This window comes from Plectropomus leopardus, chromosome 4 (genome assembly GCF_008729295.1).
Source record: "Plectropomus leopardus isolate mb chromosome 4, YSFRI_Pleo_2.0, whole genome shotgun sequence".
NCBI lineage: Eukaryota > Metazoa > Chordata > Actinopteri > Perciformes > Serranidae > Plectropomus > Plectropomus leopardus.
This window is the reverse complement of record NC_056466.1, coordinates 31,314,199-31,340,979: the sequence shown is the minus strand read 5'-3', so window position 1 is coordinate 31,340,979 and position 26,781 is coordinate 31,314,199. Positions and strand designations below refer to the sequence as shown.

Sequence of the window (26,781 nt, the reverse complement as noted above, 5' to 3'; positions counted from 1 at the left end):
CCTCTCACCACCACCACCACCCTTGCTCTCTCTTGTCTCTCCCTTCTCCTCACCCTCGGACAGGCCTGCCTGGGCGCTCTGCAGCAGAGGACGTACACACACGGCAGCAGGAGCAGAAGCAGCAGCAGGCGGACTGGTAGGTGTGCTGAGGCCTGTCTCCCTCCTGCAGCACAGGCAAGACATCGCGTTCTCCTCTGATCTCGTCAAGGACTATCTATTTGAGAAGTGTGCGTGTGTGTGTGTGTGTGTGTGTGTGTGTGTGTGTGTGTGTGTGTGAGAGAGAGCAGGGATCTGGAAAGTAGGCACTACCACACCCTGAGAGCATTAACTGCCACAGCCAGAGCTCCACTGGGTGAATGTTGCAGTAGATTTTTTCATATCCTCAGTGCTTGTTTCTGTGTGCACACAGAGGGATTTATATTCCGTGTTTCTGTGCCGTTTGTTGTTTTTCCTCCACGCTACAGCTCCAGGATCCAGCGTTGACTAGGCCTTCTGCACACGTGTGTTTTTGCTAATGAGTGTGTTGAATGTCTAACAAAGGTCACACCATTTGGCATGTTGTGTGCATGTATTGTCAGCTAACAATGACAGCATTTTCTCTTTTCTTCCCAACTTCACCCCCAGCCTTTTCCATCTCCCGTCTTACACCTCACCACTTTTCTCTTTGCTATCCTCCCTCATCTCCTTTTCCTTTTCCTCTTTCTCTTCCCTCTTCACGCCTCTTCTCCTTCCTTCCTTCCTTCCTTCCTGGCTGGCTGGCTGCTTTCCCAGGATGCCTTGTTCCAGGCCGCTCCGCTAGGCCCTAGCAGCATGGGCGCAGCCTGGGTGGGGAGAGAGAGCACGGATTGGAGCCTTCCCCTCAGGACGGGCGCGCTGGCGGGTCACCCTCCCTCAGCTTCAGATGGGCGAGGACGCTGAGAGCCCCAAAATCAACCACACCTTCCTGCGAGACTACGTCACTGAAGGTAGAATGGACGGCGTTCCGTCGTCTCTGTGGTGTCAAATAACATGCTGCTATGATTGAATGGATTCATTTCAGCTTCATGGGTGCATTATAGCTGCACTGCTGCCGGGATGGATATTGACATTAATCACTCCATGACTTACTGGACGGCCACTGAGAGCACTTCATTGTTTTAAATTTGAGACATGATTTTGGCATTGTACTCTCTTGTGACGGATAAATATTCGATTTTATGGTTTAGCGGTAAATGAGCTGGTAGCAGAAATAACATTTGGTGCTTATTTTGTTGCCCCATTGAGAATTTATCCTCATCAGGCCCATCACGAGTTATTTTGGTTTGATTGAAGAGGATAGTTTGTATTGATCTAGTGTTTTTCTTTCATCCCCACCCCTGTCCACATTTGACTTAATTCTCTGCCCCTCATTTTCTCTGTGCCACCTTAATTTCCTTTCCATTTCTATCTTTCAATCACTGCTTCTTCTTTTATTCTTACCTTTATCCTGCCTAATCGTCTCACAATTTCCCATCATCCTTCAGCTGATGTCATCTCTACGGTGGAGTTTAACCAGACGGGGGACCTGCTGGCCACGGGGGACAAAGGTGGCCGAGTGGTCATCTTCCAGAGAGAGACTGAGGTCAGTTTAAAATGCAAAACTCAAAATAATCACCCCAATCTATACCCAGGAACAGCATGACTTAATAGTTAGTACCAAAGCATATCTTTACACAAAGATGTTCTTTAGCTGAGTTTTCTTCCTTGTTTGCCCCGCACAGTCTAAAGGGGAGTCAGAAGAGGTGGGGGAGACGGGGGACTCTGGGGAGTACAATGTCTACAGCACGTTCCAGAGCCACGAACCGGACTTTGACTACCTGAAGAGTTTAGAGATTGAAGAGAAAATCAACAAGATCCGATGGCTGCCACAGCAGAATGCAGCACATTTCCTTCTCTCCACCAATGGTGAGACACCAGCGACACTGCTGGAGATAAACCAGAGGCCTTGTTACAGGAAAATATGCTAACTGCTTGTCCTATTTTAAGTTTCAAAGACAGGAAAGATTCTCTCTTCCTATCACAACAGCAACTTATAAAGTCATGGATGTGATCCATCAGACCTGTTTTATCTTAACTTAAGAAATCATTACTTTAACTGTGATTGGATTCTTCAATTAGCACTTGTCCTGCTTGTATGCAGACTACCTATATTTTTGATTAGAATGTGCCCATAGACTGTTTATTTTGAATTTAGGAATCTACGGCATCCTAATTTAGGATTTCTTACTCAGACAGTCATGTGATATATAAATACTTATCCAAATAATATAAGATTTTTTTTCCTCAATGCAGTTTGGAAACATGTTCCTATAACACCAGAAATCCTTTACATCAAACTAGGACAGGACACGATTTCAGATTTGGAAAGTTTCTGTAACGAGGCCCCTGATCTTAGACTCCCATTTAGGATGAAGCTCAGTTTGAAATATGAGATATCAACTGTGAATGTGCATGACTTTTGATTGACATTAGAAATGAAAGAACTGGCTTCATCTTCCGTTAGCTAGGTGGGATCATATAACATCAAGCCAGTCGTTGGAGTCATATTTGTGGTGACAGTAGTGGCACCAAAACGCCAGTGCAACAACAACACAGTCTAATCTGGGCTTTAGTGATATACTTGTTACAAGAAATAAATAAATACTATGCAGGACTTTCCTAAAAAACAACCACCATCAATCATCAAGTATGACCCAATTGTTTGGCCTAAGAAGTGCGTGATGGTGTATTTATCTGCAGAGACTCTGCCCTCTGCCTGTATTTTCCTCTTTACTTGCAATGTCAAAGATATTTCTAGGCACCGCAGGTGAGGTCTGGAGGGTAGTGACCAGGTGCCACACCCTAAGCAGCATGCATCAAAGAGGAAGCTACGGAAATTGTGGACACAGCACCAAAAAAAGGCAATTATATTGAAGGAGAGTGAATTTGGGGATGGCTATCACTTTTACTTTTGCTGGCAACTGTGTTTACAAACCATAATCAGCAATTCCTGCAGATTATACCTTTAATTTCTCTAAAATACTCATCTAGAATGCCTTACAAACTCCTCTGATATCCCTCAGAATGATTTCTATTACGGTTCCTGTACCTAATCTGAATCAGTTCGAAGCATTCTGACCAAGAACAAATTGGTTCAGAACCCAAAAAGTCGGTTCCCAGTTAGAACCAAATAATAAAAGGTTTTCCTCGACCTCAAGCGAGGATTTTTGTCTTGCATGTTAAGTCTTCTATGTCTTTTTATCATTATTAGTTGATCAATGCTTGTTTTTTTGATGAAAAGAAAACAACTGTAACAAAGCATCAAAGGTAATCAATGTGATCTGCCATCTTGCCACTTCTGATCACTTCTGCCATGTGCTGTGCAACTCCTTCCATTGATGATGCATCCTTGATACAATGGTTCCATTCAAACCTGGCACTTATGTTAGATAGTGCCAAGGTCTCAAGAAACCATGATAGAATCAGTTCAGGAACCACAGATAAATTGGTGGACTGTAAAATCTGACAATTTGATTTTACTTAAAAAATTTAAGAAACCAAATGCCTTGAAAAATTAAAGTAAATATAAGTCTTGATTTATGTTTACTTTAAATTGTTAAGTTTACTTGAATTGTGGGTACTCAATATAGTGAAGCTGTTGCAGCTTAAAATGAAAAGTTAAATTAAATCAATCTTTCTAAGTTTTAGCAACTTCAGTAAATTAAGTTTACAGTGTTATATATCTGTATTCTAATGGCTCCAAACTGGTCAGTCATATTTGTATTTTCTTAAATATGTTGAGAAAAAAGAACTTGAACTTTAATCAGGCTAACTTAGTTTACTGAAGTTGCTAACACTTAGAAAGAACAAGGTCATTTCACTTGTCATTTTTAAGTTGAAACATCTTCACAAAATTAAGTAAATTCAACTAAATTTCAAGTAAACTTAACACTTAGATATAAAGTCAACACAAACTAGGATTTGTAGTTATACTTACTTTACTTTTTCAAGACAAACTGGCAGATTTTACAGTGTATGGCTGTTGATGTGAAGGCTGAATGACTTGTCTTTAGCATTTATCTTCAGCTTTCCTTCAACTTAATCAACTCGTGGTGATGTGCAAATCTTTCCGCCTGTCACAGATAAGACCATTAAACTGTGGAAGGTGAGTGAGAGAGACAAGAGACCGGAGGGATACAACCTGAAAGATGAGGAGGGACGGATCAAGGACATCTCTACCATCACCTCTCTGCAGGTGCGCGCGCACACACACACACACACACACACACACACACACATTCTCTCCTTTATTTTGATCAGCATGTTATCAGGTTGATGCCCTATAATGTCCTCTAAGTTCTAACCCCTTTGTCTTTCTCATTGTCTTTCTATCACCCTGTTTCTTATGCTCTCTTCCATTACTTGACTTTTTCAACAATTCTCTGTATCTCTGGATCTAAGGTACCGGTGCTGAAACCCACAGATCTGATGGTTGAGGTACGACCCAGACGAGTGTTCTCCAATGGACACACCTACCATGTTAACTCAATCTCGGTCAACAGCGACGGGGAGACATACCTGTCTGCTGATGACCTCCGCATCAATATGTGGCACCTGGGCATCACGGACCGCAGCTTCAGTATCCTTTCTAACACTGATTTGTTTTAAGTCATACACATTTCATTTTGAATTCCACTCAGATCATTAACATCATGCTCTGCTTTTTATGACTGTAGATCGCCTCTGATTTTTTTTTTTGTGTGTGTGTGTGTGTGTGTAACGTGATCTTTTACTTGAGGAGGTGAGTCAGATTTCACAGGGTATGAAATTCCCAGAACCTCACTGAATCCATATATAGAGAAAGAAGCTCTGTTATGAAAGTATTAGTGTGAGTCATACCCAATTCTGCAGCGGCAGCGGCAATGTGAAAATGATATAATAAAAGGAGAATTTTTAAGTGAAAATCAATTTCTGGGACAGGAATAAGAAACAAAATAAGAGGGGCCTTTTACCACAGCTTAAAGTTAATTTATGGTGATAAAAAGTATATAATATATTTTGAGGGTCCATTGACATCCATTTAAATCATTCTTCTTTTGTGCTACATTCAGTCACCTTGCACAAGCTATTTGACTCTCTGAAACCTGAGCAAATTGGTTTGTTTCTTTTGAAAACATGGGAGAAAAGGGCAATGACCAACTGGACAAGAAATGTCCCACAAATTGTAAGAAACTTGTTAAAGGGGACAAGAAAATTACCCAAAAAATAGTTTAATAAGAGGGCAGGATTATACAAACTACAAAAAAAAACTCACAAAGTGTATTCAGAATTATAATAATTTTATATTTAAATTTCTGTTACAGAAAACAATAAAATAAAATTTATAGAATACATCTATTTTTACAGCACATTTTCTGGGTCATGTTTGTTTGATTTTCACTCCTTTTTTTTTTTTTTTTTTGCTTATTTACGGGCGATTTTTACTGTAAATGGTTTTCGCTGAGTTTTGGACCATGTCTTGTCAAGTTGCCCATTACCTTCTCCCCATGTTTTTGAAAGAAATCAAACCAACTTGCCCAGGTTTTAAAGGGGTGAGGATCACATTTAATTGGAGAAAAGTATTTTTTTCTCAGTGAATTTTTGGATTAAAGTACATAAAACAAGAGACACTAAATCTTTTGTACATGTTTGGATGTTTGACTCGATCACATGAATGACTTGTTTTAATATGCACCACGTGCAAGTGCTGGTAGGACTAATGACCCAAAAGCAGACTTAAACACAGATGGGTGGATGGTGATGGTGGGTTTATTAAGGAAGATATCAGGGGGAATGTGGGACGCTGGAGATGGCAGGGGCAGGTCAGGAAGACGAGGAGTTGGGACCGGCTGGGGCTGTGAAAAGCCAGCACATAAATGGATGGGCTTGCTTGGCAGGGTGTGATGGTCCAAATGGAGGTGGTGACTTGGTGTGGAAGTGGACACTGGAAAAAGAAAACACAAAGAAAAAGAAATTATGGTGTCAAGATACAGAGTGGCCGAGACGTTACTACTGCTGAGTCTTGCAGAACAATCTGGCAATGAGTGAGGGATGCCCTTGGATTCTTACACTGCATGGTGATGAGATGAATGAAAACAGGTGTTTAGATTGAATCAGGTGCCAGGTGAGGGAAAGCCACACCAACAACACATATAGGAGGTGGAAACATGAGAAAGAAAGCGAAAAAAAACAAGGAACACCTGGAGTCAAATGTGTGCCACAATGTATATACGCACATGATCTCTAAGGCTCACGCTTCATTCCAACTCTTGAAATATACATACAGGCGAAATATACTTTACATTCCTGCTCATCTGAATTCATCCTTTATCTATATTTAATGTAAACAGCCTGTGACTATGTTTGGATTTATGTTTTCCGATTAGAGTGCCGCGCGCCGCCTCAGAGTGTGTATTCAGCACACTGTATCGTGTTGGACGGGAATGCATTTGGTTTTTTTCCCATTCAAATGGAGGCTGACCTAGAAAATCACAGAGGCATCTATGGAAGAAGAGTTTAAATAATTCACTCAGCAGTACACTTTCTACTGAACCACACAGGACTGCCGCAAATAGAATAGAGAGAGGAGCAGAGCGTGCATGCTTATTGGGGGTTGGTTGGGGAGCATTTTTTGTGTGGGGCGTTGGTGATTATAAATTGAGGTGAGAGCATAAAGAACACGTTGGTACCAAAAAAATGTAAAACATTCATCTCAAACTGATGTGCCTCATCACTCATCCATGCAAAAATTTAACAAATATGATGGCATGTGCATAATCATATCCTGTTTATCATGAAATATTTTGCTCCGTTTTCCACCTCCCAAGAACATGGTACCATCTCTGCAGCGTTAAATCCCTAACAGACCTTTTTCTCAGATATTGTGGACATCAAACCAGCCAACATGGAGGATCTGACGGAGGTGATAACAGCAGCAGAGTTCCACCCTCACCACTGCCACTTGTTTGTGTACAGCAGCAGCAAGGGCACCCTGCGCCTCTGTGACATGAGGGCCTCTGCACTCTGTGACAGACACACTAAACGTGAGCATGTCGTGGGCATTAGAGAACTTATTTGCAATGATGAAATTTTGCAACATAGAACTTAGAATGAAGCATGTTAGTTATCCAAAATATAAACTGTAAGTATATAAACTCTTAGAACTAAAAGTGTCAACTAGAACCACATAGAACAATGCTGTCTGGTTCATGTTTAAGGCGATGGAGATTTAATAATGAAATCATAGCTACTACAGCCTTTACTATCTCCATGGTGCAGTAGGGTTTGGTACCAAAAGTCACTTCCATATTACAACCAAATACAAAATGCCAAGTATTGGGTACCCATGAAAAAAGATTTTGGTTAAGCTACCAACCCAGTCAACAAACAAGTAAATTGCATTGATTCAGGAGCTCTTAGATATAGCTACATTTAAGAATACCGATTGAAACATGGGTAAATAGTTGAAAGATGAGGGTCAGGATATTTTAACACCTATGCTTTCAACAATCCATGAATAACTCCTTTTTCCAAACAGGGTTCTTAGAGTTCTTTAAGAGACCCTTAGTCTTACAAGGGAAACCTTTCTTTAAAAAAAAGGTCTCTTTGGATAAAAAAGGTTCTTGATGGAATTCTTAGTCTTACAAAGAAACCTCTCTTGTAAGAAGTAAATAGTGCCCAGTAGAACCTCAGCCTTTCAGGAAGACCCCTTTAGGATCTCTTATTGCTCATGGTGTATTTGTGAGTAATCAGTCTCTCTGTTGTTGGTCAGTGTTTGAGGAACCTGAGGATCCAGGGAGCCGGTCCTTCTTCTCAGAGATTATATCCTCTGTGTCGGACGTCAAGTTCAGCCACAGTGGACGTTACCTGCTGACCAGAGACTACCTCACCGCCAAGGTGTGGGACCTGAACATGGACAAGGGCCCTGTGGAGACATACCAGGTAAGGTAGCAAATCTGTTTCCTGATCCGTGTCTCTTACATGTGTCAGTTACACATTCTGCTGTGGATGTTGTTGACTCTAAACCCAGGAACTAAGGTTGGCTGTCTGCTTGATCCCCAGGTCCATGAATATCTAAGGAGTAAGCTGTGTTCCCTCTACGAAAACGACTGTATCTTTGACAAGTTTGAGTGTGTCTGGAACAGCTCAGACAGGTAAGTAGCAGAGATGAAAAGGAAAAAAAGGACAGACAAAGTACAGTATATTTAAGTCCACTTGAAAGCAAAGGAGGGGAAGCTTGTCAGTGTTTCTGCTTGCAGTGATTCAATAAATGCTCTGCCTCTGCCGTTATCCGACATTTAAATCAATCCCAGAGACAAGCTATGCAGACGTCTAATCAATCCCTGTGCCTTCAGTTTTGTTTGCTTCCCCTCCACTTCCTCACCCTTCCCTGAACCGTGCTTTTCTTGCACTGCACACACTTGCCCTTCCCAGTATGACATCTCATTATGCCAATCTCTCCTCTCCTCAGCGTGATCATGACAGGAGCGTACAACAGCTTCTTCCGGATGTTTGACAGGGAGACGGGCCGAGGCGTAACCCTGGAGGCTTGGCGAGAAAGCAGCAAGCCTCGGGCTGTACTGCGGACCCGCCGTGTGTACACTGGTGGCAAGCGCCGCCGTGGAGATGTGGGCGTTGATAGCCTGGACTTTACCAAGAAAATCCTGCACATGGCTTGGCACCCAGCGGAGAATATCATTGCCATAGCAGCCACCAACAACCTGTACATCTTCCAGGATCGTGTCAACTCTGAGACGCAGGTACAGTGACAGAGATGGGAACATGGACACAATGAAAGACAAACAGGAACCCAAATTTATTTGGATGTCTTAGAGATGGCATGGAAAGTGGACAGCCTTTTAGAAAAAGAAGTCAGAGCCAAGCTGTTTCACAACATACTGTGACATCTGTTTGCATTGATAAAAGGTTGGATTGATGATAAAATTGCAAGACTGTTAATTTCTTTGATCTCCAATGAAGGTGTATAATCACTTTTGTTCGCCACTGAGACAAAGTAATGTCTCCAGTACCGACCAGGACATGTTTTTGGTCCCACTTTTGGAAGATGTTTGTGTAACTGCTCCATCGTAGGGGCAGCAAAAGAGGTGCAGGGACACCTCTCCATCTGCAATGACTCAGTGCTGTTGACCACACAATGTTTCACTCCTCACTGATGTTCTCTGGTATCCTTTGACACAAAACGGAAAATAAGTGATGATGCTACTAAACAAAAGGTCTTGAGATAATGGCCGACCGACTAACCCTAACCCTAACCCAGTGACTTTGCCAGACAGTGCATCTAAATCTAAGCATTTTTTCACTATTGTGGAACAGTAGGAGTGGTGTTATTGTACAGCTCTTCACAACAAGTCCTGAATTTTTTTTTTTCTCCTTCGAGCGACAACAGCAGCTGAATTTCTCCTTTAGAGCAGTGCTCTTGGAGATTTCACGCATAAATGCCCCATCTATTCACTTTGCAATAATAAGCACTAAAAAAACACAGTGCAGCAGCATTCCTGCTTTAAAACATGAGCTCTTCTTCTACAGGTATACACTCTTTTTACTGTTAGCTGTAAATATTCTGTGTTCTTGTTTTTTTTAAGGTGGTACCAATTTTGGTTCCAGAGAGCTAAAATATAAAAGATGCATTTTTATGTCTAGTACACTGCGGATGAACCTCGGATCTAATGTATAGAAAGATTGCATAAAGACTTGATGTAGGTTTTTTTTTTTTTTTTTGTAGCAGTACATGGATAGGTATTGCTAGCTGTGGAAGGGGAAGGGTGAGTTGTGCACAAACCAACACTTAAAGATTTCTGTTGTATATGAGGCCTGTATTGGGTTTTGATTGATGTAACTTCCTTGTCGAAGTCCACATAAATATGTGGTAAATTACTGAAAAAGAGCGGGATATCAGCTCTCTCACATATGCTCTAATTGAGGCTGATTGGCGATTAAATCCAATCTAGACAAAAGCTTAATTTATGTTAAGTGTTATGCTAATTTAGAATGAGCAGTGTTCATTTTATAATGCATAAGCACATTCTGAAGGAGCATCTTACAATCAAGAAAAAGATGGAAGCACATTCACAGAAACAAAAGTCGTAAATGAGGCCCCTGATTCAGCTAATTTTGTTGAGTGAGGTTGTGTCCAGTTTATTTGAAGGTCAACGGTGATTATCAGTGCAATAGCTCATTACTGTATGTACATTGCTGACATGTCTTTAACATTCAAACAATAATGCCATCATGTGAATTCATCATGTCACAGATTCGTAATGTCATTACGCCGTATACCTCACAGCGCCACATGCTACTCTGGAGTCAAAAGCCCGGGAAGGTGATGTCTGTGTCTGACTTAATTTTTGGTCGAGATTTGATTGTTTACAGTGAAGTGCTTTGTTTTTAAGTGACCTTGGCCCTGATGGCTTAGTTGTAAGTGGTCTGGATGTGTACTGTAGCAGGTGGAGGAACAGAATTAGTGCAGAAACGAGGGTTGCACTTTTTTCAAAATCTGTCTCTGTTTTATGGATCAACATCAGTTTCACTGTGTAAACCTTAAGAAACCCCAAGAAAAAGACGACTGTTTATGTATGTGTTCCGCTTGTCTGCTCTCTCACTTTCCACCTGTTTTAGTAAAAAAATCACTTTTCACAGTCACTTCTGCTACAGCCTGTGGGCTAGCTGCTACGTTTCGGTCTTCACTGTCCGCCGGTGTTGTTCAACGCAGACACCATTTTGCACTGATTGGTTCAACAACGTGTACAACAAAACAAAATCCACAAGGACATGGTTTACATAGTGACAGTCAACCTGAAGCATTATATAACGTCCAGGGCTCAGTCCTCCAATGGTGAGCTGTAGTTTAGAGCAGGTCAATTGTAATCGTGTCATAACCACCACCACCACCACCGCCACCACATGCAACCAGTGAGAGGATTTATGTCCAGGAGCACAGCAGAAGCAGCAGCAGCATGTTGCCATTATTCAATGCTACTAGCGTGTATATCTATCATACTTTAAAAAAGACAAATCTAACAATACAGAAAACATAACTCAAATGAGGTGAATGAATGGAATGTGCATTAATAAAATAATATGAAATCTGACCAAAAAAAAAAGTGTTGGATTTGTTTATGCCTGTGTCTATATTTAATGGAACACCATGTTTTTCTCATCACTGAAATACTTTCACACTCAATTGAATGAAAGTATCCAAAAGTTATTTTAGTTTATTTTGTTTTATTTTTTTTTAAGACAAACACTTTAATCGTCATAGCACACTCCCACAAACTATAACCAAATAAAGAAGGCACTCAAGTTCACAGTATACAGGCTCAACATCAACAACTGTCGCATTTCACATAGGTCTAACACTGTTTACATATATGTTTTATCTTGCACTGCAGGTAATATGTGCTGATCAACTAATCAGTGCTTCAATGCAGTTGAAAAATGTCTTGAAATCTGTGCATTTAAAAAAACGGCTCAATTTACGCTTTGTGGCTGCATTCTTCAGATAATCGGATTATAATAATTGCATTTCACACTATTTATTTGCTTCACAAGTAGGAGGATTTCCTCAACCCTTGAAAAAAACACTCAATAATTCAGTTTATCTACAGTGACAAATAGCAAAGTTAAAGACTGTGATGTGAATTTTGTCTTCATAAATGTGACTAAATTATCACACCGCTAATGTAAAGGCACTTTGCACTGTGAAAAACTCTTGGCATTCTATTTCTACGGAATGAACACTTAAATGTTTTGTTGATATGTTTACAGTCTAAGATACCACCAAAAACAAAAACAAAAGCAATACACAATTTAATTCTGATTATGTTTGTCTCCTGGAGGAATTCACTTAATGTAGACTGAAGACTATCTGTAATTCCCATTTAAAAGTCAAACCTCCTGGTATTTAAATTGAAGGGGACCTACTGTGCTCATTTTCAGGATCATACTTGTACTTTGGGTTTCTACAAGAACATGTTTACATACTTTAATGTTGAAAAGACCCCCCCCCCCACAAACTGTCTGCGTCTGTTTTACCACCTTTCTCTTAAAACCCTATTCCCAGATAAGCCCAATCTGCTCTGATTGGTCAGCATTTTTATGTCTAATGTATCTGCACTCTCTGCATCTCTACGTCAGGGGAATGACTATAACTGAGTGTAGCCACAATTCTACAGCGTGAAGTCACCAATAAAGTTTTTAAACCAAATTCTTAACAACAGGACAATTACAGCAAGAATTTGATCCAAAATTGGGGTGAAATTAATAACATTCCTAACCAAGATTACATGTTTCCCTGACATTAGCATGTGGTTAAATGTAGCAGTGTACTTGCAGCCTTGAGAAAGACTGTAATTATGTATACTGGTACTTTCTACCATGAAAAATCCCAGATATAAGCTTCTAAACAAAATCAAAAACCAATCATGTCAATTAGGGGGGAAATGAATCGGCAACCAAGATAACGCGTTTCCCTGACATTAGCATGTAGCTACATGTTACAGTGAAGGCTAAATGATGGAAACACTTGCAGTGACAAGCCTGAGGCAGATGACCATACAAAGAAATAATATGCACATCTGACATTGTAACATTATATATATGACCGAAAATAACTAAAAGCATTTTAGGTCCTCTTTTTCAGTTGCTGTATCATCGACCATAAAATCTTTGCTGTTACATTTTGGTGTAAAACAGACTACAGCTGCATACCTTATGTTTAAGTTTGTGAGCCTATAAAAACCCTCACTGCAACCATAAAAAATGGATCAGTGTTTTATGTGGGCTGTTCAAATTCCATTTTATGTGTATTGCAGCTCAAGGCACAGAAAAATCTCATCATTATTACAGAAAGATTAAGATCAGAGTGTTTTGAGACCACAAAGCTAAAAGAATCTTGGCTAACGAAGGCAGAAATACATACTTTTTCACACAACCTATGTTATGAACACCTATAAATAAATAAATAGGTAAATGTACACGTAAAAAGGCACTCATGTATTCACACACATACTGTACATGCAAACACATTCCCCACAGATGTAAAACATTCCCTCATACAAAGGCAGCAGCAACATTGCCACGAAGATCACTTTTGTAGCAATAAAAGATACATTTCACTTTAACAAATGTACAGTATCTCTAGGCATTCAGAAGTGGTCAGCACAAAACATTAGCTTCCCTGCATTTAATCTGGCACCATCAAATTTCAGGCTTTTGTCCAACTCTTTAAAACATTACTGAATTTTTGTCTCTTGAGTCTCAAGCTAAAGTTGGTATCTGACTATTCTTGAATTACTTTAGAGATCCATTAAATTAAATAGTAACAGCTCTGTAAACTCATGCACTAACAGGAAGTACTTCAAATATGAAATTGTTCTTAATTTCAATACATTAACATGAGCGATAGATCCATGTTAGATCAAATTGTAAACAATACTAAGTTACATTAGTAACAAGATCAAGTCACAAGAAAAACTGACTCCCTGAAGAGATTCAAGAGAGTCCTCATTACCTCGGTTTTACTCACTTTTCTTCTCAGGCTGTGATTCTTGCAGACAAGAAAGGAGAGAAGAAAAAATCGAACGCAAACTTGAGGGCTCTCATTGTGGTGCGTCTCCAGTCTCTCTCTATCTTCACTTGCCTGCCTCCAGTTAGCAGTGACGCGGCACAGTCCAGACAGTGGATCGCCTTCAACTCGAAGGCTGGAGCTCTGGATCCTAGACGGCCCTCCAGCTTGGTGCTGAACTCCACCATATCACCAGGATTTAGGTTCAGCAGAACTTGCCTGAACTCATGGCTCGCCATTAGGATTATATCTCGGGCCGGGTCCTCTGCCTCCATACTACCCTCTCGGATCATTGCTATTGTCACCTCGAAGCGGTGGCTGTCGAAGCGCTTGATGTGGCAGGTTTGTTTGGCCAGAACCTTGATCTGACACAATTCTTCTTCTTCTTGCATTCGGAGCAGGATGGGCAGTGAAATGGAAGCCGATGCAGTACCAGTGGCCAAATTGGCAGATGTTAAGTTTGCGATGGTGACATTCTTTGGCTCACATTTGGGATACGTCTCTCCGTAGAGGCAGCGCAGCCAGTCTCCCATGAACACCGGCAACATGTTGATGACCGACTGTGCCCCGTTCTCTGTCTCGGCCACGCGGACGTGCTTGAAACGTCCGGCCCAGGTGACTCTGTGTCCATGCAGGTGACTACAGAAGAGCTGTGTCTGGGCCATGCCTTTAGTTTCCCAGGCAGGGGGTCCGCACGCTTGACTGTACTGTTTCCACGTCAAGGTGGAATTGTACACCTTCTGTCCCTCGGCATGGTACACATAGATAGAGAAGAGCAGGATAACCATGGAGATGCAGAGTAGGATAAGTTTGACCGGGCCGCGGTGGGTCAGTGAGCTGAAGACATCCAGAATAGACATGCTGAAGCGCGTCCACAGTCGAAGGGTGACAGGGATTGCACAGACTACTAGGGTCACGATCACCTTCGTCAGCTCCAGCTCGAGGAACCACTTGAAGACCTGGATGAAGAGCATGGCGGCGAGGCCAAAGGCCAGAACAGGAAGGGCAAATAGGAAGAGGAAATAGGCCACACAGGTGCGCATCAAACCCACGGGAGAGGAATTTTGGAGGAGCACCACCGAGAACTCACACCACATGAAGCACACAAGGTACGGAACCAGAAAGCAGTAAGTCCCCCTGAAACCACGCATCCTGGCCATGCTGAAGGTGGAAACAGACAGAAAGGAGATAAGTTAATTCTGAGGGCATGAACTTAAACTATGAATTGGACTTTTCCAGCTCACCTGAAGAACAGATAGAAGAGATAAACATAGAGCAGGCAGGGGAGGCTGAGTTTCAGCACCACTGACTCCCCTAGTGGCAGTGCGGCGAAGGTGTGCCCTAGGCAGCGAAGCACAGTCCTGTTCTCTGGTAGGAACTGGGTCAGGCAACACAGAGACGAGGTAACCTGGATTTAAAAAGAAAGCACATACAAAAACTCTTTTTTTGTTGCTTAACTTCCTGGAATCTGTTTTTTTTCTGATTTGTCTATCTGAGTAAGAAACATTAAAGTGACTACATTCCTGCTTTTCTACAAACTTGCTTTATACTGTGTAAGACTGTAGCAATGATGGTGATAAAATTAACAGAATATTTAAACCCCCAAAAAGATCATTTGTAAATCTATAACTCAAAAATACGTTTTTTGCTTTTTTTTCAAACAAACTTCGTTTTTCTTGCATGTGTTCAATTCTTGATGAATTGAAGTCACAGGGCTCATTTCTGCTAAAATGTTTCTATTCAAAATTAACAGTGCAGTTGGCCCCTGACCTCTATGAGCATTGCTCGGCGTGCATATGTTGCAGCGGTGGGGCTGAGACTCTTGTAGCTGACAAAAGTGAAGAAGATGGCCACAGTGGAGAGCTCAGAGCAGGGGATCCAGCCCTTATCAGCCACGGGGAAGGAGAAAATGACGAAGAAAACGGACACAATAAAATAGAGGTAAGGTTCTAGGTTGTTCCAGCCAAAGTTGGTCTCTGCCTGCTCCACATCCAGGCCGGGCTCAAAACGTGTCAGCAGAGATGTCAAAGCTCTAAAGTTCTCCCAAGTCTGCAAAAAATTGAAAGAAATATATTGTTATGAATCATATTTTAAATAATTATAAATTATTAAAAATATTCCTTTCAATTTCAAAACATCAGTCAACTACCTTACTGCTCTGGAAAACCCGCAGTGTGCAGATGATCATGGAGATAAAGGAAAGGTAGAAGACCAGCAAAGGGATGACAAAAGCAAACAAGTCAACTGTCAGGTTGCTGATGATGAAGAAGAAAATAAGTGCATTGACATGTTGAGTTGGGATGATTGTGCTCAGCCACTGGACGCCGGCCCGCGACGCCCAGTCCACCAGGTGCTCTTTCATTTCGATGATGCTATGCAGCGGGGACTGCAGCATCTGAATCAAGATATAAGGACAGAACAGAAAAATGTATGTGCAAATAATCAGGAAAAAGTCCCACTCTACTTAAAAGTACAAAGGTGTTTTCACATGTCTCTACTGAAGGGAGTGATATCTGTGCACTTTCCTAAAATCTGAGATTGAAATGTATGCCGGGCAAGCTAGAGTAGGTATGTCACTAATATTAAAGCTTTCTAAAAACACATAAACAGTGGAACAGACTTGGAGACAAAATCAACAAAGAAAGCTAAAACCTCCAGCGCAGAGCTGACAGAAAGCAGAGTTAGCATTAGCATAGTGGTTCTCAAACTGTGGGAGGGCCCCCCCCCGAGTGAGCATAAAGCCACTGCAGGTGCGTCGTAGATGCCCCTTAGAAAAATCTGGACCAAAACAAAGTTGAATGAATAAATAAAAAACAGTGTACTAGATATAATTACCATTAAGCGTGATTTCATGTCCATGGCTTTTCTTATGGCCCCATTCTGCCGAGTGTCCAGCATCATCCCACTTGCGGCTAAACTCCAAGAACGTCTGAAGGCCTTCTTGCATCCTGATGGTACCACATCAGTCTTGTGCTTTAAAACACAATTGCACACACACACACACACACACACACACACACACGTTGCAATTAAACATACAATAACATCTGTGTCGTTTCAACAACAAACTATTCTTATTTTTGCTGATTTGGGTCTTTTACCTCCTCATTTCTGTGGTGATGTGTAGTGCTTTCATTGTTGGCTGTGACCTGGCTGTCAGTTTGGGGTGCAATACCTTGTGCATATTTTTTTGTCATCTCAACAAAGTCATCCAGGTCCACCATTTGTGTGGCTGAAAGGATGCAAAGGAAGCAGTTATAGAAGAAGACACATTTTACTCACTTTCTCACTCTTTACATACTTACTCTCAGTGTTGACCATGCTCTCAAGCACTCTCTGGGTCTGGCCTGAGGTTGGGGCAGGAATCCTGCTTGTATTGCCACCTGCTGGCCAGAAATGAAAACAACATCAGTGAGTTGTAAACATTTCCCCGGAGGGCCTGCATGTAATGTGATATTTTTCACCCTAACAGCTGCAGACACTGAAACCACAAAGGGGAATATATGATAATAGCAACAGCAGCTCTCATTATAACAACATGCCACATCATTCTGAGCAGTCTGTAGTTACACAAGGCTTGGTTGTTATCACAATTTAAAAAGTATTTGATATGTTTTTGACGGTGTCTCTATCCACATGTCTGTGATTGTCCGTACCTGGCACTGCGTTGACCTGGCTGACATTTTCCAGCATCTCAGCCACAGCCACCTTTTTCTTCTTCTCCGGGTTGAGTTTCCAGTACATCATCATGGCGGCTTTACGTACCGCCAGCTCAAACCTACTTTCTGTTGACAACATGCGCACGTCGGCCTCATTTTCTGGGGTGATTCCTAGTAGAGGATCAAAGACAAGGAACAGTTAAGGAACCACAAATGCACACACACACACACGTGCATGTTTCGTACATGTTCTGTTATAATAACCTTTTCTCTGGATCCAGCAGCGCTGCAGTGCTTTTGCTGCACCTTTCCTTCCCTGTTTAGCTGCTTTAATCAGCCAATTAACAGCCACACGATTATTTAGCTCTGTGTCCTTCTCTTCAGCAAGAAGCAAGTAGTGCTGACCCAGCTGTAACACAGGAGAGAGAGAATTAATTAAGCTTGTTTGGACTTGATCTAACATTGTGGTTGTTGAACTTTTTTCAATAATGTACTCTCTGAGTGTAAATGTGAACATGACTGCGTTTTCTGTGGCCGTTGACCGTTTATGGCCGTTTGAGAAAATTTTAAAAACTTTTGGTTCACTTTAAATATTTCCTTTTTGATTTTTTTTTCTTTGAACATTTTTGGGTGATTTTTATTTTTATTTTTTTTTTTGGGGGGGGGGCATTTCTCTTCTTTCTCTGACATTTTTTGGCATTTTTTTCCAATAAAGTTTTTGGAGATTTTTAAAGAAAATATTCCCTCCAAACCACAAGCCTGCTTAAATAAAAATTGTCAAAATGGCACCATTTGTCACAGCCAGAAACAGAGCTTTTTATTGGATTTTCACATTTCTGACAGTTCTTGAAGACATCATGTGGGATGAACACTTCATGCATCTTACCAGCGTCACTCAGAGATGCTCAAGGAAAAAATATTGTTAGTTTTTGGTTAAACAAACAAACAAACAAACAAACAAACAAACAAACAAAAAGAGACATCCAGTGTTTCATAAAACTTAAAATGGTCACAATACACTTGCGGTCCACTCAGACTGGGCACATGATCCACTTTTGGACTGCGACCTACCATTTGGGAACCACTGCAATAGACAAGATCCCCCAATAGTTTAGATAATCCTCGGGAACTATTTCTTTGCCAGAAAGTAGTTCAGCTCAGCTTACATGGAAGCTCGCAGAACCACATGGATGACAGATGACTACAGTACCCATAATTCCCTGTCCCTGTGGCCATAAGTGTCTCAGTCATGACCACCTACCAGGCGTACCAGAGGCCCCAGAGGTGTATCAAGTGACTTATTTTCTAATCTTAACTGTCATTTTATAACTTTCTTCTCACACAGATATCATGAAATGTATCTGTTTATAGCTGGATGAGATGTGTCTTTATCTGAAATGATTCAACATCAATATTTTCCTGCCTGGATCTCTGTTCGATACCTCAATCACATAAACTTTTCTAAGCTTTTCAATTTAAAATTGCTGTCAAACTACACTCATATAGTAACAATTAACACTGACACCCTGTGTATGACTGTAGGTGTATAGCATGTCTATCATCATGTAAATTTTTTTTATTAGGATATAACTCTATTGGGGAGTGATCCATCCCTCACTGCATATGCATACATTAAACCACTGTGCTGATGTAGTCACTTGTTTTTGACATGTTCACACACACACACACACACACACACACACTCTGTGGTTATTTAGGTGCTTGCTATTTGCAAATACATGACATATAGCATGGGAAAGTTAAAGCCACTTAGGAATTTACCCTCTCAGAGCTGACAGGTCTTAAATACAAAGTCTTGGCTCATCTTCCACCTCTAGAAACCACTGCTACCTCTGCCAGCGACTGCTTTTAAATTTATATTTACATAATGAGAAGTAAAGAATGTGAATGTTTTGTAAATGTTTGCAAAAATTTTATCATTGCTGCAATGCACTGTAACAGTGTTCGGCATGATTTGTGCATGTGACTGTATCTTGGTGTATCATATCGAAAGTCTGGGATCATCTTCCAAGTGGCCAAAAATAGACGCACCCTCACAACCAGACCGTCTCAACCAGCAGGACTGAAAACAATGCCAAGAGCTGGTCTGTGAGCATGTGTTTCAACTCACCCGGGTCTGAGCTCTGGCATCACCAGCTTTGGCCTTCTCCTCCAGCTGCTCCACAGACAAATCTTCCTCTGGTTCTTCATCTAGAGGAGGTGAGGAGATAAATGTACACATATCCGTCTCGACCAACCTCTGCATTGATGCCTTACACAATATCACTGCCCTCAAACTTGTATAGCAGTAGAATTTTACTGAAGAAGTGACTCTGAGCAGGTGGCACCTTGTATGGTAGCCTCGGCCACCGGTGTGTGAATGTGTGTGTAAATGGGTGAATGTGACATGTAGTATGAAAGCGCGAGTGGTCAAAAGACTAGAAAAGCACTATACAAGTGCAGTCCATTTTTACACATACTGAGTTCAAAGCCAGCGATCAACAAATCCCAACTGACATTGATCTTGTAACATGAGAGTAACAAGAAGTCAGAGGTGAAGTAGATGTGAGAGTCTGTACATGTGTTTGTCTATGCAGATCATGTGACAACACCCCCGAGATCCATCAACACCGGGCCCAGATACCATGTCACACCCTTAGTTGTCGATTGCATTGAGTTTCATGACTCTTACTGTCTCCCCAGTGTCCTTTAAGCAAAGGGGTTCAGCGTCTTCGCCTGTAGGCAAAATGTCAAATGTCATATTCTGTAATGCACAGTAAAATATCCTACTGGTGCAACCGTTTCACTTCCAGCAGCTCTGAAATATGATGGAAAAAAATCACAAAGGTTAAATTTGCATTATTACAGCAGCAAAGGGATATCAAAGTAAGGTATGTACAAGATAAACAAAGCAAAAAGAACAATATAAACAAGCTGCAAAACATAATAGTTAAAAAAATATTTATACTAGTTGAACATGGATAATTTTATATTGTTATAAATGGCACATTGTGATGATAAAATTGTACCTTGTGATACTGAAATTGCACAGGTTGAAATAGTCAATAATGTCAGTTTCAAATAAACCTATGGGTTTTTCTTTATTGTAAAAAAAAAAATAAAATAAATAAAAATGATGTTAGATTAAGGCAGAAACATTGGTTGATAGGAACTGGCTAGGGAAAATTTAAAACCTTTCCCTGACGGAAATCGGTTAAAGTGGATGCAATATTGGAAGACAGACACAGAAGAGCTGACAATTCTGTCTAATATCAGGCAACCATTGCATAGAACTTACCAAAACCACACATATTAACCTTGTTGTGGTGCTAGCTGAAAAGCTCATCCTCTCCGGATCATGAATATCTCTACAAAACTTAATGGCAATCCATCTAGTTTTTCAGATTAAGTCTGAACAAGAACAGTGACCAACTAACCTTCAGGCCAACATTGCTATCCCATAGAGACAAGACTAAAAAGGTTCACCAAGTGCTGCAAAAAGGAAGGAAAGTTGCTGCACAGCTATTTGTCTGCATGTTCACTCCTCTGAACCTGCCTGTCATACCGTAAACTGGAGAAGGTAATGTATATGCGAAAGGCCTTGCTTCTTTTACTCTGTGGAATTTCTTCACATACAAATCAGTCACTGAGCAAAACCGGTGGTCTAACAAGCACAGATTCCATATGTCGAATGAAGTTTAACCACTGGATGATAGAAAATACTTTTATTTTTTAAGCTTTATGTATTATGATATGGATATGTAGCCCAAAGTGCTTCACAAATCAAGATTAATGCCAGAACAAAGTTAACTTAAGTAATTCTGCATTGTGGCCAAGAGAGATGTTTATCTAAGGGTTGGGTTACCCTGCTACACATGGAAAGACATTCCAAGACATAGCATAGGGCTTATCACCACAACACACCAATGGGTCCGCCGTCTACAACCTAAGGCCATTAAAACTCATGGTGTGCCATTTAATCCAAAACTCCAAACAAATATTCTTACCATCATCTTCATCATCAGCTTCCTCCTCTGCTCTCCTGATTCTTTCCTGGATTATCACCCGCTTGGCTACTGAGGCAAAGGTGCGTTTCACAGGAGCGGGGGAAGAAGTTGTAGAAGCTGTGGGGGAATTTGTTGGAGTGCTGTCAGTTGAGCTTGAAGATGTAAAGGACGGAGATGTGAGTTTGAAAATAGGTGACTTTTTGGGGATTGGAGGGACAGAGCAGTTAGGAGAGGTAACAGTTTTACTTGGAGCAGGAGGGGAAGTTTTAGTGGACGCAGGTTTTGATGTGGGTTTAGAAGGTGCAGCAGGAGTTGAAGGCTTTGACTCCTGTTCAGAATCCATCGATTTAGCAGATGTTTGAGAGGAATAAGATAATTCTCTGGGTTGTGTGGTGGCCTGTGCTGAGGATGGAGGTTTGTCAGGGTGAGATGGTGCAGCAGAGAGGTCACTGGAGACCACTGAAGGAGGAGTCTGTGTGGGGGAGGGAGGAGAGGGTCCATCCGTGACAGGGCATGTTCCCTGGGTGTTGACAGCAGATAAAGTTGATGGTAAATCCGTCTCCATATTGTCTGGAATTAAAAGGGCTGTGAGTAATTTATCATGTGGCTAGTAATAATTATGCACTGCAGCCAAATAATTGAGATCATTTCTAATAGTGAGTCATAAGTGAAAACACAGCTGGGTGTTTGAATCTGTGAACTCCCTGACGGAGAAATTGGAGGACCCTAGACTCTGGATGTTTTGCACCTAAATATGACACCTTCTCTTTGAAAGAAGAGGAGTTTTGACAGGGTTTAAACATCAGTCAAACCATGTTCTACTCTGTTTCAGTCTTCATTTAGGAATAGCATGGTGCATTTTAAGCACTTTTCTTTCTTCATTTTTTTCTTAATTTTGGCTGTGCATATGCATTTTGCACACATTTTGGCATGATGGTGTATTTTCTTTTAATTTCCAGCTCAGCCTCTACGATAAGTGTAAATTACACTGCTTAAGCAAAATTGCTCTGTTCATACTGTTGTAAAATGTGCTATTGAAACCCATTCAACGCAATTTTTGATCCCAGAGCCATCAAAGGATAAAAACACACATTGTACTATTCATTCTTGGCTTTTGGTGCTTTTTCCACCTGATTAGGTCATTTTTACCATATCTGACATATGGAGAAAATACATGCAATACAAAATCAGTGTTGCTGCAAATTATTGACATATACAAGGCTGTGATAATAAAAAAAAGAAAAGAAAGATCTACTTTGCATGTAAAATATCAAAAATAATATATATATATATATATTTCTAGCAGCATCATTGCAGAAACCTGTCATATAAAGGGATAAAATGCTGAAAGTTAATGAATATTTGTTATTTATGATTAGGACTGCTGTTGGTTAAAAAAAATAACTAAATGAAATTGGAACATTATGTTAATATATAATATTTTTTATAGTCTAATTTTGAAAAGCACATTTTGTGTATGGAGCGATGTGTGTAATAGTAAAGCGGTTAAGTGGGTATTGAAGAGGGTAAAACTAAACAAAGTGGCAAATAAAAACAGGAACATTCTCTTGACCTGATATTTTATCTACGAAAGCAAAATATAGAGGGGTAACATAAAACCAGTTTGCGTGCAGCACATGCAGACACTCAGTGTGCCATTATACGGTAACTTCATATACATTTTTAATACTAATTCTGTGCAAGGACAGTCCTGAGTCAAACAAAAGACATAAACTTCACCTGGTTGATAAGCAGCTTTCTCCAGGACAAAAAGTCAGCTTTCCTCCCTAGTTTAAAAGTTATGTGTGTACTCCATGTTCAGCTCCATGCGCTCCACACAGCTCTGCGAAACCAGAGACGCACACTGACAGAGCTCCAAGTCCCACAACAACACCACAACTTCACAGTCTGCCCTCTTGAAATAGACTTGCTCCTGATAGGTGGAAATACATGCCTGTTAAACAGCCAAGTCATCTGATTGGTTATTAGTGCGTTCTTGCCTTGGGAACGTGTTGGGAACATTTTTAACAATTTGTATTTGTCTTTTAACAGTTTCTCTTTGAATATATTCTCAACTCAATCACTAACATCTCTTTTTGTAGCTTTAAAAAAAGGCTTCAAAATAGTGGGTTCAGTAATGCTGCAGGTGCATTTATTTCAGCTGAATGGTTGCAGTATTTAAGTAGATTATGGGGTTTTGGGTCAAAAGCCTGCTCTTAATTGAGTCTGACTCTCTCCCATATGGCATCAGTCAACAACAAGAGTGACTACTAAGATGTGGGGAAGTGCAGATGTCTAGTAATAAGGCAAGATGTGAATCTGACAGCAGTTTGATTAAAACAGCCTGATATTTTAATAAGAAGAGTTACAATCAAATGTAACATCAAATGCATTAGTCTGAAATGCCCTTTTCGATTATGTTTCATTGAATTTTTTTTCATTAAACACCAATTAATCACATATACATAATTTTCTAAAGGTGATGAATGGAAATTCTCAATATATATTGTATTGATTCATGAATAATAAAAATAAAATAAAATAAAATAAAATAAAATAAAATAAAGGTTCAAACCTGACATCATTCTAAATTGGTCTCTTCATACTTCCTGTTGGAATGTGTAGTGTATGGAGTGTCAGAGACCTTTAAGAAAGTGTTAATTCTAGTGCACTATGGAGTGTATATGAATGACATCAGCTGACAGGAAGTAAACAAGGCAACCATTGTTATAGAGAAGAAGCTTTTGGAATATTTGTGCTCTATCAGCTCATCAGTGGAGCAGACGAATGGCTTTGTGATGTAACATTCTAGCTGAATTCATCCAGCGAGAGAAAGCTTCTGAGGCGAATCTCATTGATTTTGAGGAGAAGTTCTTGGAGCTGGCAGAGGACGGACAGACCTGGATGAATAAAGAACGACGGATGCTGGATGAGAGGAAGGATCTGGAGGAGAAGTTCAAGAAGGATCTGGCAGAGAAAGAACAGTGCTGGGAGGCTGAAGGAGGGGCAAAGATGAAGCTGAGGGAGGAGATGATGATGAAGCAGAGGGAGGAGATGGAAGAGAAGACAGAAGCGCAAGTCAAACAAATGGTGGAAGAGAAGACGGAGCTCAAAGAGCTCTGTCTGACAATGAGGAAGAAGAGGAGAGGTTTGTTCCACAGGAGCAACGAGGACAGAGAGACAACGCTTCAGAAGATGAAGATCAAGATGCGTAAGAAGAAAGAGAAGGCTGAGACGGAGAGGAGGGTTTTTTCAGCTGGTTCCACAAGAAGAGCAGCTCTGACATCAATGAAAATGGTGGAGGAGGAGGAGGTTGCTGGTTGTTCAACTCAGGCTGGACAGCAGTAACTTCCTCTTTCTGCCCCCTTCACCTCTCCATCCTCCCTCACCAACCCCATCCCTCCATTCCCACCTCCACTTCTCCTAAATCTGTCTTCTATCCACCCTTCCTCCCTCACCCCCTCCCTGTCCATCCTTTCAGTGAATGAAGGGCGGCACAGCGGCTCGGTGGTTAGCACCGCAGCCTCATGGCGACACCTCCACCTGTTCGTCTGTGTGGAGTTTGTATGTCCTTCCTGTGTCTGCGTGGGTTTTCCCCTGGTGCTCAGGTTTCCTCCCACAATCCAAAGATATACACAGTAGGCTAATTCGACACATTAGGCGAAATTGACCCCCAATTTTTTCCATTAAATGTAGAGTTTTCTACTAGTGCTCAGGTTTGCCCACCATATATATATGTAAAAAAAAACAAAAAGTGTAAGGTTTTCTCCCAGTGATCGAGTTCCCGCACACAATCCAAATAAATTCAATTGATAAAAAAATTCAAATAAAAATTCAATCCTATTTCTGCATGTTATCTGCCTCTGAATATAAGATTTACAGTGTAAATACACTTGTGTGACATTATGGTCTCTATTAAGTGTCTCATCTCATCTAATATTGCTCCTTGAAGGACCCATAATGTGCTTATGTTTGAGTTCATACTTATTTTGAGTTTCTACTGCAATATATTTACCAGGAAATCTGACTTGTTAGAATATGCGACCTTTGAGTTATGATTCAAACAAGATTTACAGGGTTTCACAAGAAATGTGCATTTCTGTAACAGTGTAGTCAGTTATTGAGGATGTCAGTATAATGCAGGTGTTATAACTTAATGCAATGTAAACGTAATGCTAATGTGTACCACAGACTCTATACTTTAAAGGTCTCATATTCTGCTCATTTTCAGGTTCATACTTGTATTTTGGGTTTTACTACAAGTTTACACACTTTAATGTTAAAAATTGCACTGTCTGCGTCAATAAAATTAAAAAAACTAAACTGAAACCAACATAACAAGGAAGAAACTGAGGTAAACACGAAAGCAAACAGGATGGAAACAGTAGGGAGGATAACATAACTGATAAGGAACAAATGGAGACACAAAGGTATATATACACAGAACTAATCAGGAGAACAACTCACAGTGGGGGAGGTTGGACATGGGTAAAGGAGGGAAACACAAGGACTGGCTAAATATCAAAGGTGTGGCAAGAAACACAAGGGTGGAGCAAAAAAAAGACTAAAACAGAGCAGGTAATCAGGGAAGACTCTAACAAGGGAGGACAAACGAGACTGATAAAAGACAGGTGTGATAGAAAACAGGAAACAGACATAGGCAGGGACAACCAAGGACACAGCAAAACCATAAAGAAAAGTGAGAACAGTTGAGGATAGCACAACTGGTGAGGGACAGGTGAAACTATTCTAGGGCAGGAAAGCACACAAGACACAAGACACATGAGGAGTGATAACTCAAAATAAAAGAACATAAGTAACAAGAAACAAGAGCAACACAAAATAAACCCAAAGACAAAGTCCACACTATATCAAAATACCCAGGATCATGGTCCCAATGTATAGATATATAGGTTTTAATTCCTTTATTTACCTTTGTGTTAATTTCCATATACGTGTGTGTGATATCATCCTTTTATTTTGTTTTTCATTTCTTTTATTTCACTTTTATTTATTTTGATCTGTTTTCCCTTTTTAATTCATGTTTTATCTCTTTTATTGTTTGTGGTTTTCGTGCTTTTATTGTTTCTGCTGATGTTTGATTTATTTTTTTGTATTATTTAATATTGACATTCTGCATCTTGCATTTTTTGTTTTCTGCTTTAAATTTTATCCTACTCTACCACACACACACACACACACACACACACATATATATATGGAAATTAACACAAAGGTAAATAAAGGAATTAAAACCTATATATCTATATATCAATTTCTGTCATATTATTTATTTTAGATACTGCTGTTTTCTGTAATAGGCCTGTCTGCTCCCAGATATGTGCAATACAGGTATACATTTATTCTACACTGTGTCCAAACTGTGCTGAGCATGTGATGCTTTCCTATAGGCTCTGCTGTTGTGCTGCTGCTGTTGCTTCATGTCGGTGCATTGTTCCTCTGGGAGTTGTCCACCTGCGTGAGTGCTGAAAAGACA

At 40.5% G+C, this 26,781-nt stretch overlaps 2 protein-coding genes across 4 annotated transcripts; one reads left to right on the top strand and one right to left on the bottom strand.

The window, feature by feature from the left end:
• Positions 1–11,193, top strand: ppp2r2ca (protein phosphatase 2, regulatory subunit B, gamma a). Of its 2 annotated transcripts, none has more exons than XM_042485209.1 (11): positions 1–136; positions 772–965; positions 1,503–1,600; positions 1,740–1,923; positions 4,140–4,252; positions 4,459–4,636; positions 6,915–7,079; positions 7,808–7,977; positions 8,098–8,189; positions 8,507–8,795; positions 9,779–11,193. In XM_042485209.1, the coding sequence occupies exons 2-11, from the start codon at positions 902–904 to the stop codon at positions 9,800–9,802; spliced, it is 1,377 nt and encodes a 458-aa protein (XP_042341143.1). In that variant the 5' UTR covers positions 1–136; positions 772–901; the 3' UTR covers positions 9,803–11,193. The 2 variants fall into 2 exon arrangements, with proteins under 2 accessions (XP_042341143.1, XP_042341142.1); XM_042485208.1 differs by having other exon boundaries at positions 625–965.
• A 2,377-nt stretch (positions 11,194–13,570) lies between these two features.
• On the bottom strand, positions 13,571–23,130 carry wfs1a (Wolfram syndrome 1a (wolframin)). 2 transcript variants are annotated; one of them, XM_042484380.1, is made up of 12 exons: positions 23,025–23,130; positions 21,285–21,854; positions 19,409–19,488; positions 17,542–17,686; positions 17,275–17,448; positions 16,924–17,004; positions 16,720–16,850; positions 16,454–16,591; positions 15,768–16,013; positions 15,389–15,667; positions 14,863–15,026; positions 13,571–14,779 (listed from the first exon to the last, which is right to left on the bottom strand). In XM_042484380.1, exons 2-12 carry the CDS (start codon positions 21,847–21,849, stop codon positions 13,588–13,590), a joined length of 3,195 nt encoding a protein of 1,064 aa, XP_042340314.1. In that variant the 5' UTR covers positions 21,850–21,854; positions 23,025–23,130; the 3' UTR covers positions 13,571–13,587. The 2 variants fall into 2 exon arrangements, with proteins under 2 accessions (XP_042340314.1, XP_042340315.1); XM_042484381.1 differs by having other exon boundaries at positions 16,924–17,001.
• Positions 23,131–26,781: the final 3,651 nt, after the last annotated feature.

Bases quoted from the DNA above. Each gene is read 5' to 3' on its own strand.
- ppp2r2ca (XM_042485209.1), top strand. From the start codon at position 902: ATGGGCGAGGACGCTGAGAGCCCCAAAATCAACCACACCTTCCTGCGA. The intron at 966-1,502 runs GTAGAATGGACG...ATCATCCTTCAG, and splicing joins GCGAGACTACGTCACTGAAG to CTGATGTCATCTCTACGGTG. The intron at 8,796-9,778 runs GTACAGTGACAG...TTTTTTTTGTAG, and splicing joins GTGTCAACTCTGAGACGCAG to CAGTACATGGATAGGTATTG.
- wfs1a (XM_042484380.1), bottom strand. From the start codon at position 21,849: ATGGAGACGGATTTACCATCAACTTTATCTGCTGTCAACACCCAGGGA. The intron at 16,851-16,923 runs GTAAGTATGTAA...GCATCCTTTCAG, and splicing joins GAGCATGGTCAACACTGAGA to CCACACAAATGGTGGACCTG. The intron at 14,780-14,862 runs GTGAGCTGGAAA...TTCCACCTTCAG, and splicing joins CTCTTCTATCTGTTCTTCAG to CATGGCCAGGATGCGTGGTT.